The sequence below is a fragment of the Schistocerca piceifrons genome, chromosome 1, assembly GCF_021461385.2.
Source record: "Schistocerca piceifrons isolate TAMUIC-IGC-003096 chromosome 1, iqSchPice1.1, whole genome shotgun sequence".
Lineage (NCBI taxonomy): Eukaryota > Metazoa > Arthropoda > Insecta > Orthoptera > Acrididae > Schistocerca > Schistocerca piceifrons.
In genome coordinates, this window is record NC_060138.1 from 246,554,258 (window position 1) to 246,567,729 (window position 13,472).

Below are 13,472 nucleotides of genomic sequence, written 5' to 3' on the forward strand. Positions count from 1 at the left end.
TTCAGCCTACTGGGAAAGGGAATTATTTTTTTGTCACTCCAAATAAACCCTCCGCAGTTGGCCAGACTATATGGGAGTGAATTTTTGTTATAGAAGGGATTATGGCTGTCGGCATTGTTGATGACTAGTGTGGACAGAAATATGGATGGAGCCATGAGAGAGGTGGAGGTCAATGTCCAGGAAGGTTGCTCATTTAGCTGAGAATGTCCAGTTGAAGTGAATGGGAGAAGTGTTGAGGCTACAGAGAAAGAGATTATGGTATTTTGACCCTTGGTTCAGATAACGAAGGTACATTAGGAAGCTTCCCTCTAAATGGTTCATAAACAGGTTAGCATAGGAGGGTGCCATGCTGTTGCCCATGGGAGTGTGGCAGATTTGTTTGGATATCTCCCCCTCAAAGGAAATGTAGTTAGGTGTGAGAATAGTCAGTAAGATGTATAAGGAATGAAAGGTCATATCAAAACACCTTCAGTCATCTAAATTTCCATTTTTATTTTATTTGTGCAACCAGTTTTGTATTATATTATGCCATCTTCAGGCCCCATGATCGATATGTAGGAAGAATTCCACCTTTTGTACAGAGGTGGGATTCTTCCTGCACTTTGGTCAGGGGACCTGAAGATGGCATAAGGTAATACTGAAACTGGTTGCACAAATAAAATAAAACTGGAAATTTAGGAAGTAGCTCATATCACTAAGAATGTAGTGAATTAAATTAGCACATCCACCAGTAAGTGTGTTCTGATTAATAAAAACACACATGAATTAAATTAAAATCATGAATTAAAAGGCCATAATGTTGCAGAGTTGAAGAGCAAATGAAGAGACATGAATATGAAGTAATGGGAAAACACTAGATCTTGCAGTAGGTGGTGAAAAAGGGAGGGGGGCGGGCGTAGAACAAAGAACATATTCAAGACCAAGATAGTGGGGCTCATTGTCCGGTGACAGAATACAAACTTGACAAAAATCCCAAATAAAACAAGATGTGAGATTTTGGGGGAAAGAATTCGAACAGGAGTTTAAAATACACCAGCAACCAGAGCAAGCTAGAAATAATTGTAATAGTAATCATAATTAGTGTTACTTGATGTTTGTAAGTAACTTGCTATCTGAACTGTGAATAGTTTTGTTCCCTCCAGTCACCTGGTGGAATATTTTCTACCAAAAGATTGTGGAATCTGTTTTTTTAGAGGTGTACAGATAAGGGCAGTGAATGCGTATAAGATACTTGTACAACTTGTTCCACAGTGCTGCTCCACTATTTGATATCCTTATGTAGAGAGGATGATAGACGCTGTCAAAGAAGATCCACAGCTAAGACTAAAAAGTTTTTATATGTCATATGGATGATTAACAACAATTTGAAAAGGATAAATGCTGAGACTTGCTACACAGAGGAGATGTTTAGTGACAGACATACACGTTGAAAATTCCACTGTTAAATGCAGAGGAGAGGGTGAATAGGTGGAACGAATTCAATGGGGGCCTCTTCGAGGGGGAGGACTTATCTGATGACACGATAGAATAAGAAACCAGAGTCAATAGGGAAGAGATGTTGTTGTTGTTGTTGTTGTTGTTGTGGTGGTGGTCTTCAGTCCAGAGACTGGTTTGATGCAGCTCTCCATGCTACTCTATCCTGTGCAAGCTTCTTCATCTCCCAGTACCTACTGCAACCTACATCCTTCTGAATCTGTTTATTGTATTCATCTCTTGGTCTCCCTCTATGATTTTTACCCTCCACACTGCCCTCCAATTCTAAATTGATGATCCCTTGATGCCTCAGAACATGTCCTACCAACCGAATCCTTCTTCTAGTCAAGTTGTGCTACGAATTTCTTTTCTCCGCAATTCTATTCAATACCTCCTCATTAGTTATGTGATCTACTCATCTCATCTTCAGCATTCGTCTTTAGTACCACATTTTGAAAGCTTCTATTCTCTTCTTGTCCAGTCTATTTATCGTTCATGTTTCACTTCCATACATGGCTATACTCCATACAAATACTTTCAGAAATGACTTCCTGACACTTAAATCTATACACAATGTTAACAAATTCCTCTTCTTCAGAAACGCTTTCCTTGCCATTGCCAGTCCACATTTTATTTCCTCTCTACTTCGATCATCATCAGTTATTTTGCTCCCCAAATAGCAAAACTCATTTACTACATGAAGTGTCTCATTTCCTAATCTAATTCCCTCAGCATCACCCGACTTAATTCGATTACATTCCATTATACTCGTTTTGCTTTTGTTGATGTTCATCTTATATCCTCCTTTCAAGACACTGTCCATTCCGTTCAACTGCTCTTCCAGGTCTTTTGCTGTCTCTGACAGAACTACGTCATCGGCGAACCTCAAAGTTTTTATTTCTTCTCCATGGATTTTAGTACCTACTCTAATTTTTTTCTTTTGTTTCCTTTAATGCTTGCTCAATATACATATTGAATAACATTGGGGATAGGCTACAACCCTCTCTCACTCCAACCACTGCTTCCCTTTCATGCCCCTCGACTCTTATTTCTGCCATCCGGTTTCTGTACAAATTGTAAATAGCCTTTCGCTCCCTGTATGTTACTCCTGCCACCTTCAGAATTTGAAAGAGAGTATTCCAGTCAACATTGTCAAAAGCTTCTCTAAGTCTACAAATGTTAGAAATGTAGGTTTGCCTTTCCTTAATCTATCTTCTTAGATAAGTTGTAGGGTCAGTATTGCCTCACATGTTCCAATATTTCTACGGACTCCAAACTGATTTTCCCCGAGGTCGGCTTCAACCAGTTTTTCCATTCGTCTGTAAAGAATTCATGTTAGTATATTGGAGCTGTGACTTATTAAACTGATAGTTCGGTAACTTTCACATCTGTCAACACCTGCTTTCTTTGGGATTGGAATTATTATATTCTTCTTGAAGTCTGAGGATATTTCGCCTGTCTCATACATCTTGCTCATTAGATGGTAGAGTTTTGTCAGGCCTGGCTCTCCCAAGGCTGTCAGTAGTTCCCATGGAATGTTGTCTACTCCTGGGGTCTTGTTTCAACTTAGGTCTTTCAGTGCTCTGTCAAACTCTTCACGCAGTATCATATCTCCCATTTCATCTTCATCTACATCCTCTTCCATTTCCATAATATTGTCCTCATATAGACCCTCTATATACTCCTTTCGCCTTTCTGCTTTCCCTTCTTTGCTCATAACTGGGTTTCCATCTGAGCTCTTGATATTCATGCTGGTGGTTCTCTTTTTTCCAAAGGTATCTTTAATTTTCCTGTAGGCAGTATCTATCTTACTCCCAGTGATATATGCCTCTACATCCTTACATGTGTCCTCTAGCCATCCCTGCTTAGCCATTTTACACTTCCTGTCAATCTCATTTTTGAGACATTTGTATTCCTTTTTGCCTGCTTCATTCATTTATTTTTATATTTTCTCCTTTCATCAATTAAATTCAGTATCTCTTCTGTTACCCAAGGATTTCTACTAGCCCTCGTCTTTTTACCTACTTGATCCTCTGCTGCCTTCACTATTTCATTCCTCAAAGCTACCCATTCTTCTTCTACTGTATTTCTTTCCCCCATTCCTGTCAATCATTCCCTAATGCTCTCCCTGAAACTCTCTACAGCCTCTGGTTCTGTCAGTTTATCCAGATCCCATCTCCTTAATTTCCCACCTTTTTGCAGTTTCTTCAGTTTTACTCTACAGTCCATAACCAATAGATAGTGGCTAGAGTCCACATCTGTCCCTGGAAATGTCTTACAATTTAAAACCTGGTTCCTAAATCTCTGTCTTACCATTATATAAGCCATCTGAAACCTTCCAGAATCTCCAAGCCTCTTCGATGTATACAACCTCTTTTCATGATTCTTGAACCAAGTGTTAGCTATGATTAAGTTATGCTCTGTGCAAAATTCTACCATGCAGCTGCCGCTTTCATTTCTTACCCCCATTCCATATTCCCCTACTATGTTTCCTACTCGTCCTTTTCCTGCTATCGAATTCCAGTCACCCATGACTATTAAATTTTCGTCTCCTTTGACTATCTGAATAATTTCTTTTGTCTCATCATACATTTCATCAATCTCTTCGTGATCAGCAGAGCTAGTTGGCATATAAACTTCTACTACTGTGGTAGGCGTGGGCTTCGTGTCTATCGTGGCCACAATAATGTGTTCACTAGGGACGCGATAGCGGATCTAGTATTAGAATCAGAATTTAGAAGAGCTTTGGAAGACTTAAAATAAAATAAGGCAGAAGAGATTGATAACATACCATCAGAATTTCTAAGACCATTGTGAGAAGTGACAACAGAAGGATTATTCACATTGTTATGTAAAATGTATGAGACTGACGACATACCATCAGACTTTCGGAGAAACATCATCCTCACAGTTCCGAAGATTGCATGAGCTGACAAGTGCGAGAATTGCCGCAAAAGCAGCTTAATAGCTCATACATCCAAGTTGCTGACAAGAATAACACACAGAAGAATGGAAGAGAAAACTGAGGAACTGTTACATGGTAATGAGTTTGACTTTAGAAAAGGTAAAGGTATCAGAGAGGCAGTTCTGACATTGCGATTGGTAATGGAAGCAATGCTGAAGAAAAATCAAGACATGTTCATAGGATTTGTTGACCAGGAAAAAGTGTCCAACAGTGTAAAATGGTCCAAGAAATTTGAAATCCTGAGAAAAATATGTTTAGCTATAGGGAATGATGGATGATATACAATAAGTACAAGAGCCAAGAGGGAACAGTAGGAGTGGAAGACAAAGAATGAAGCACATGGATTAAAAGGGATGTAAGTTTGGAATGTAGTCTTTTGCCCCTGCTGTTCAATCTATACGTCGACGAAGCAGTGATGAAAATAAGAGAAATTCAAAAGTGGGATTAAAATTCAAGGTGAAAGGATTTTAACGTTAAGATTCGCTTGTGGAAAAGGATTACTGTGTCTGTTAAATGGAATAAACAGTCTGATGAATACAGAATATGGACTGAGAGTAAATTGAAGAAAGGCAAAAGTAAAGAGAAGTAACAGAAATGAGAAAGTGAGAAACTTAACATCATAATTCATGATCACAAGGTAGATGAAGTTAAGGAATTCTGCAACCTAGGTAGCAAAATAAGCCATGACGGATGTACCAAGAGGGACATAAAAAGTGGACTAGTAATGACAAAAAGGGCATTTCTGGCCAGGAGAAGTCTACTAGTGTCAAACAAAGGTTATGAGGAAGAAATTTCTGAAAAAGTACGTTTGGAGCACAGCATTTTATGGCACTGAGACATGGACCGCAGGAAAATTGGAACAGAGGAGAATCAAAGCATTTGAGATGTGGTGCTGTAGAAGAATGTTGAAAATTAGGTGGACTCGTAAGCTAACGAATAAGGAGGTCCTCCGCAGAATCACCGAGGAAAGGAATACACCAAAAACACTGACAGGAGGAAAAGACAGGATGATACAACATCTCTTAAGACATAGGAGAATAACTGGCATGGTACTAGAGGGAGCTGCAAAAACTATGTAGTTGTACAAAGTGTGGGACAGATCCAGCAAATAGCTGAGGATGTAGGTTGCAAGTGCTACTCTGAGATGAAAAGGTTGGCACAGGAGAGGAGTTTGTGATGGGACGCATCAGACCAGTCTGATGACTAATGACTCAGAAAAAAATCATATTATTAGCTATCAGACAAATATTTCATCACACATGGTGAAAAGAAAAGGAAAGAGAACCACTCAGACATGAGCATAATTCCATAACTCGCACACGCATGGTCATTGTCGTCTCTGGGTACTAACAAGGGAACCTCCCTATCGCACCCCACCTCAGATTTAGTTATAAGTGGGCACAGTGGATAGGCCTTGAAAAACTGAACACAGATCTGTCGAGGAAACAGGAAGAAGTTGTGTGGAACTATGGAAAAAATAAGCAAAATATACAAACTGAGTAGTCCATGCGCAAGATAGGCAACATCAAGGAAAATGCGAGCTTAGGAATGCCGTGGTCTCGTGGTTAGCGTGAGCAGCTGTGGAACGAGAGGTCCTGGGTTCTAGTCTTCCCTTGAGTGAAGAGTTTAATTTTTCATTTTCAGACAATTATTATCTGTCACCAGTGTCGTATAGAATATATCAGACGTGTTTTCCAGTGGCGGAATCGGTTGATCTATGACCTTGCGATCAAATGTTTTCGGTTCGCATTGGAGAGGCACGTCCTTTTGTCTACTAATCGCAGCGTTTTTCGGTGCGGTCGCAAAAAACAGACACTAAACTTATTACGGTGAACAGAGACGTCATTGAACGAACGGACAGATCATAACTTTGCGAAAATAAAGAAAATAAATTTTTTACTTGAGGGAAGATTTGAACCAAGGACCTCTTGTTCCTCAGCTGCTCACGCTGACCACAGGACCACGGAGCTCCTGACCTCACGTTTTCCTTGATGTTACATATGTCGCACATGGACTACTCACTTTGTATATTTTGCTTATTTTTTTCATAGTTCCACACAACTTCTTCCTGTTTTCTCGATTGATCTGTGTTCAGTTTTTCAAGGCCTATCCACTTGCATGGGGAGGGGGCAGGGGGGAGGGAGAGACAAGGGGAGAGTAGAGTAGAGAAAGGTAAAAGATTATGCAGGTGTGCTGATGGAATAGAAGGTGTATGTAGGGCTTTCTTGGGAGGGGGAAGGGGACATGCAGGATCAGGACAGAGACAAGTGAAAGTTAAGGCCGGTGGGTTATGGGAATGAAGAATATGTTGCAGGGAGATTTCTCACCTGCACTGTTCAGAAAATCTGGTGTTGGTGGGAAGAATTCAGGTGGCACAGACTGTGAAGCAGTATTAGCAAGTGCACTGTGGTGGGCAGCATGCTCAGCAGTCAGGTGTTCCATCTGTCTCTTGGCCCCAGTTTAGCAGTGCCTGTTCATGTGGATAGAAAGCTTGTTAGTGGTCATGCTCACTTTGGATGTGGCACATTGGTTGCAGCTTTCACAGGTGGGCCTGCCTTTGATGAGGGAGTAGATGCCTATGACAGGAATGATGGAGGTGGTTGTGAAGGAATGTACGGGACAGATTTTGAATCTAGGTCTATCGCAGGTGTACCATGGGGTAAGGTGTTGAGAACAGGGTTTGAATAGGGACAGAAAGGCTGTTGTGTAGTTTGGGTAGCAGACGGAGTAGCACTGTGGGAGTGATGAGGAGGATAGTAGGGATGATATTTCTTATTTCAGGGCCAGACGAGAGAGAATAAAAACTCGGTCAGAGAATTTGAGTCAGTTGCTTCAGTCTGGGGTGGTACCGAGTCACAAGGGGAGTGTTCCTTTGGAGCTCTACAGTGGGTAATTGGACAAGATGTGGGAGATCTGTTTCTGGGCGGGTTGGGGAGAGTAATTTCACTCTGTAGAGGTCTCAATGAGACTCTCCGCACATTTCGAGAGGGACAGCCTGTCACTATAGATGCAGTCAGCATGGGTTGCTAGGCTGTATGGAAGGGACTGCTAGGTGTCGTACAGGTGAAAGCTGTCGAAGTGGAGATATTGTTGGTGGTTAGTAGGTTTGATGTGGACATAGGTACAGATGTAGCCATCCTCGAGGTGGAGGTTGACATCAAGGAAGTGGATCATTGAGCTGAGGAGGAAAAGGTGTAGCAGATGGGGGAGATGATGTTGAGGTTCTCGAGAAATGGGATAGGGTGGCCTGACCCTCAGTCCACATCGTGAAGGTGTTGTCAATGTATCCAAACCAAGTGAGTGGTTAGGGAGTCTGGGTGGTTAGGAAGGATTCCTCTAGTTGACACATGAATAGGTTGCCATAGGATCACATCAAGTTGGTGCCCATTGCTGTGCCAATAATTTGTTTGTAGATGGTGCCTTCAAAGGAGAAGTAATTGTGATGAGGAAGTGGTTGGTTGTGGTGACCAGGAAGAAGGTTGTAGGTTTGGAATCAGGCAATGGGAAAGGTAATGTCAATAGTGGCAAGCTTTAGGCATTCGGGATATAGTGTAGAGGGAAGTGGAATTGATAGTGATGAGCTGGGTGCTGGATGATAGAAGAATAGGACATGTGAAGAATCAGTTGAGGAAATTCTTAGTGTCTTTTGTGTAGGAGGATAGGTTATGGTTAATATGCTGAAGGTGTTGGTCCACAGGGCACAGACTCTCCCTGTGGGCATACAGTAACCAACCACAATGGGACATCCTGTGTGGTTGGGTTTATGTACTTCAGGAAGCGTGTAGAATGTCGGAATATGGGGGTGAGGAGGGAGAGGTTCTGGGATGGACTTTGGGGTCTGTAGAGAGACTGGAGCTCCTGCTGGATTTCTGAAAAGGGGTCTCTGTGGCAGGACTTGTAAATGGACATATTCCGGTAGTTCATAACCACAGCAGTGGAGCCTTTGCCTTTGCCAGGATCGTAAGTTGGTACTTGTAGTCCAGGGAATAGCATATTTGACTGGTAATCAAATGTCCTGGGTCCCAGGTTGACCCTCACCATAGCTGAAACTTTGAGAAAAATCATCAGCGATGAGAGGAGCTGATAGAGGTTCTGGACACCCTCTTGCCCTTCAGGTGGGAAACTGCCCCTAAAAGGTGGAAGAATCTGCGATGATTAACAGCATAAGGATGAATAAGGCAATGGAAACCGCTGTATTAAAGACGCATCCGGTGTACCCACAGAACTTCTGCACTGTAATTAAGAAAAGTGTCCTCTCCATTGTGTAATGAAGCAGGGTTGCCCACTGCTATCCTGTTTTGGTTTTACACTCTTTCAGTAACTTAGTTAAGGAATGAACTTTTATTTTATTTTATTTTATTTTTTTTTTTCATTTTCACTTCTCAGATTCCGACTACAGATTCTGTGGCCTTCAGCCTCATAGTGCGTCAAGTCGGTGCCGGAATGTGATGTGACAATACTTGAAACAGAAACTTAACTTTTCCGGTCCGTGCCAAAAAAGTGTAATTGTATTCGGCTTTGAACATTTAACGCGTATTGTGAACATTGTTAAAGACTGGAAGTTTTTGACCTTCCTAATGTGATGATTATTAAGTGTAAGAGGTCTGGTCACATGAATATTGTGTGTGTGAATGATAACAAATAAATCGCACTGTGGTTGTCATAAGTGTTCAACAATGAATACGGTCTTGACTTTTGATTTTGGAAAACATAATCTAGGATCCTGGCTTCTTATTTGCAGTGTGATTTAGGTGAGACGGACGCGGCTACCGAGAAGACAATATTGAATAAGCAAAGCAAGGTAGGTCAGGAACACTGCACACTATCTACTGGGTGAGGAAATGTTTCACTACATCTGGTTGTGACGTGAACTTTAAGTGGCACTAATACAAGGATTCAGCCCAGATTAGTCTGCCAATTGGGTCTCTGGTAGGGGACTGCCAAGGAAGAAGTGACCATTAGAAAAAGAGGGATTAACCAATGAAAGGGCAACATTGTATGAGTTGGAGTGTCAAATGTCAGAAGTTTGAATATGGTAGGGAAGCTACAAAATATGAAAAGAGAAATGCAAAGGCTCAGTCTATATATAGAGGGGGTCAGTGAATTTAAATGGAAAGAAGATAAGGATTGCTGGTCGGATGAATATAGTATAATATCAGCAGCAGCAGAAAATGGCATAACGGGAGTAGCATTCATTATGAATATGAAGGTAGAGCAGAGACTGTGTTACTGTGAACAGGTAAGTGACGGGGTTGTTCTCGTCAGATTCAATAGGATCCAGTGCTGACAATAGAAGCTCAGGTAAATATGCCAACATCACAAGCAGGAGAGGAAGAGATGGAGGATATTGAACAGATGATTCAGTATGTAAAGGAAGATCAAAATCTACTAGTAATAGGGGCTTGGAATGTGGTTGTAGGGGAAGGAGTAGAAGAATTGATTACAGGAGAATATGGGCTTGATAGTAGGAATGAGTCTGCAGTAAATTCCAGTGAATATTCTCAAATCACAAGAGGAGTAGTTACACATGAAAAAGTCACAGAGACATGGGAAAATTCCAGGTGGATTACATCATGGCCAGACAGAAATTTCAAAATCTATATTGGATTGTAAGGTATATGCAGGAGTAGATATAAACTCAGCTCACAATTTAGGTATGGTGAAGAGTATACTGAATTTCAAGAGAATTGTCCTGAACATAACTGTGGAATGAAGTGGGACGTGGAAGTATTGAGGAATGATGAGATACATTTGAAGTTCGCCCAAGATATGGATACTGCTATAAGGGGTACCAACCAGGCAGTTCATTGGAAGAGGAATAGGTATTTCCAAAAAGACCAATCACAGATGCCATACAGACAAACATTGATACAAGAAAAGTAATTTGTGAAGAAACTTTGGGTAATAGAAGAGATACTGTAGTTGATTGACAAAAGAAGATAGTATAAAAATGTTCATGGAGATTCAGGAATACTCTAATATAAGACACTTAGGAACGTAGTAGTAGGAAATACAGAGAACCCAAGATGAAATGGCTGAAGGAAAAATGTGAAGAAATTGAGAAAGAAATGGTTGTTGGAAGAACTGACTCAGCTTACTGAAAAGTCAAAACAACCTTTGGTAAAATTAAAAGCAAAGGCAGCAACATTTAGAATTGAATGGCGATTTCACTGTTAAGTGCAGAGGGAGCTAGTGGAAAGGTAAAGAGAGTACATTGAAGGCGTGTGTGAGGGGGAGGAATTATCTGATGACATGATAGTACTAGAGTCAGAATTTAAAAGAGCTTTGGAAGATTTGAGATCACATAAGGCAGAAGGGATGGATAACTTTCCATCAGAATTCCTAAAATCATTGGGGGAAATGGTAATCAAAAAACTTTTTGAGTTAGTGTGTAGAATCAATGAGACTCAGGATGAACCATCAGATTATCAGAATCTGCACAATTCCGAAGATAGCAAGAGCAGATAAGCATTAGAAGTATCACATAATTAGCTTAACAGCTCATGTTTCTAAGTTGCTGATAATAATAATATGCAGGAGAATGGGAAAGAAAATTGAGGATCTGTTAGATGACAATCGTCATGGCTTCAGGAAAGATAAAGGCACCAGAGAGACATTCATGACGATGCAGTTGATAATGGAAGCAAGACTGAACAAAAATCAAGACACATTTATAGGATTTGTTGACCCAGGAAAAGCATTTGACAGTGTAAAGTGGTGCAAGATGTCTGAAATTCTGAGAAAAATAGTAGTGAGTTATAGGGAAAGACAGATAATATGCGATATGTGCAAGAAGAAAGAGTAAGACTGGAAGACCAAGAACAAAGTGCCTGGATTAAAAAGGGCATAAAACAGGGCAGGGATGCAATCTACCTCCACACACACACACACACACACACACACACACACACACACACACACCATCTTTACAGCAAAGAAGCAATGACTGAAAGTTTCAGCAGGGGGAAAAATTTTGGGGTGTTTCAGTTCGAAAGAAAACCGAGCTCGTTTTCCATATCTCATTACCTTGTTATTGACAGAATGTTAAACCTTAATCTTCCATTTTTACTTCCCAATACGTAAAATTCACTTGGGTGCCCCCTCATTTTGTTAACTGTGATGCGGCTCTGCAGTGTAAAACAAACTTACTTACAAAGAAAAAGGAATCAGTGGACATGGAAGAAGTGCTCAGTTCTAGAAACAGTTAAATTCCGGTTGAATGCTTCTCCTTTTTTTCTCCTCCTTTCCTTTCCATTCTCTTGCTATGGCGCTGTTATTGCGTCCTGGGCACTGAAATGTATAGTAACAAAAGATGTAGTTGATAATAAGGGTGCATGGACTAAAAAGATAGTATCTAGATTTATAAGTAGGAGGAAACTCATACTAGAGGAGAAAGATGCATTAGGTAATACAGCTCAGTAAGAGGTTCAGTATGTGATTGGTCTCTAACTCTGTTACTCATCCTACTTTTGAGGCCCAAAACTATTCAGCAGCTGATATCTGGTGAAGCTGCTCTTGGTGAAAAGTTTGCACTCAACACAGATCTGTTGACTGAGCTCTTATTACAATCAGAGTTTGCTTTCCTGAGTATCTTATTCAAAGCTGTAAAATATGAGACAAGTTCAGTTATCTTTTTGGCTTGAAATATACCTTGTACTGTCAGGTAATAAAATTAATTATGAAATATAAGTGTTATAGCACCACTGAAACACAGCAGTTATCAATACACTGAATTAATAACTGTTGTGTTTCAGTGGTGCTATAAAATAAAATTAATTTTATTAACAAATTTGAAGTAGTATATTTGATTTGAAACATCTTTTGTTTGACTTACGTTGAAACTCCAAATTGTGGCAGGAAACTGGTGGAACAGTTTTGAAGTATTAACGCAATTATGTAGACAGGTGGTTCATTGTGAAGTCAGACATTAAACTCCTAATCACATTGGTCACAATATGAATCTTAATTTAACCATTACTGTTCCAGTTCGTAAGAATCCAGTAATGCTGGTAAGCATCCTCAGTAAGAAAAACTGCTCAGTGGCAGAATAAAATGTACTTGTTGGCTAAATAGTCTATTGTTCATTTCATTATTTGGAGATGCCAAGACAATAATTACGTCTGTGTTGTCTCATTATACCTCACTTATTTTTCCTTTCGTAGTGACTGCTCACAAAATATGAATATAATTAATAATTTAATAACGAAGCTAATTAGTATGTTAGAAATGCATGGTGATATGCGTATTGCTTTGTGAGATAATTAGGTATGTGAGTTTCTGACACTTTTTTCAGTTGTAAGCATTATTTGACACCATTAAGACATTTAGAGATATTGTAAAAAGTCAATAATTGTATATCTGAACATTGCAATTTACTATGAATTTGAAATCTTGCATCTTTAGCAAGCTCTCAGGAGCTCAGAATGCTTATTGCTGCCTGTATAAGAGGAATTGTTGTCTTTCCTAAAATCATTTGTTATTAAATATTGCATCCACAGTTTTCCACTTAGATTGGAATCTAGGCTCCTCATGTTATTTCAGCAACACTTGGGGATGATACAATATTACTCACATAACAGAATGAGGTGGTAGTTTCTGGTATGCAGAGCTTGGAGGGAAATAGAAATGAATCATATTAATGTACAATGACAATTTTTGTCACAGTTCTGGATCAGTATCAGATTCTGTTGTATTTCTTTGTAGTTGACCTTAGTTCCTGGCAAAGTAAAATCTCCGAGGAGATGGAAACAGAGTACGAATGTGATGATTTAGAAATAGAAGAAACTGTGGAAGTAAGTTGATGAAAATATTGTTTTTCCACATGAAATCCTGTTGCAATCCATATCATACAACTGAAATAAATAAATCCAATAAATGATATTTTTCCTTTTTTCTCCCCCAGATGAAAAAGGTAGACACGAGCTATATTGAACATGTAAGGTATCGAGAGGGAGCTCTTACTATTGGCTGTATAGGGCAACCAAATGTTGGGAAATCATCATTAATGAATGCCATAATGGGAAAAAAGGTAAAG

At 39.9% G+C, this 13,472-nt stretch overlaps 1 protein-coding gene across 1 annotated transcript in view; it reads left to right on the plus strand.

Annotated features, from left to right (window-relative positions):
• LOC124799656 (guanine nucleotide-binding protein-like 1) overlaps positions 1 to 13,472 on the plus strand; it is a 67,219-nt gene that overhangs the window by 23,616 nt on the left and 30,131 nt on the right. Inside the window, exons 7-8 of the mRNA XM_047262937.1 lie at positions 13,142 to 13,230; positions 13,341 to 13,466. Of these exons, the coding sequence (XP_047118893.1) occupies positions 13,142 to 13,230; positions 13,341 to 13,466 (215 nt within the window). The remainder of the gene's footprint in view (positions 1 to 13,141; positions 13,231 to 13,340; positions 13,467 to 13,472) is intronic.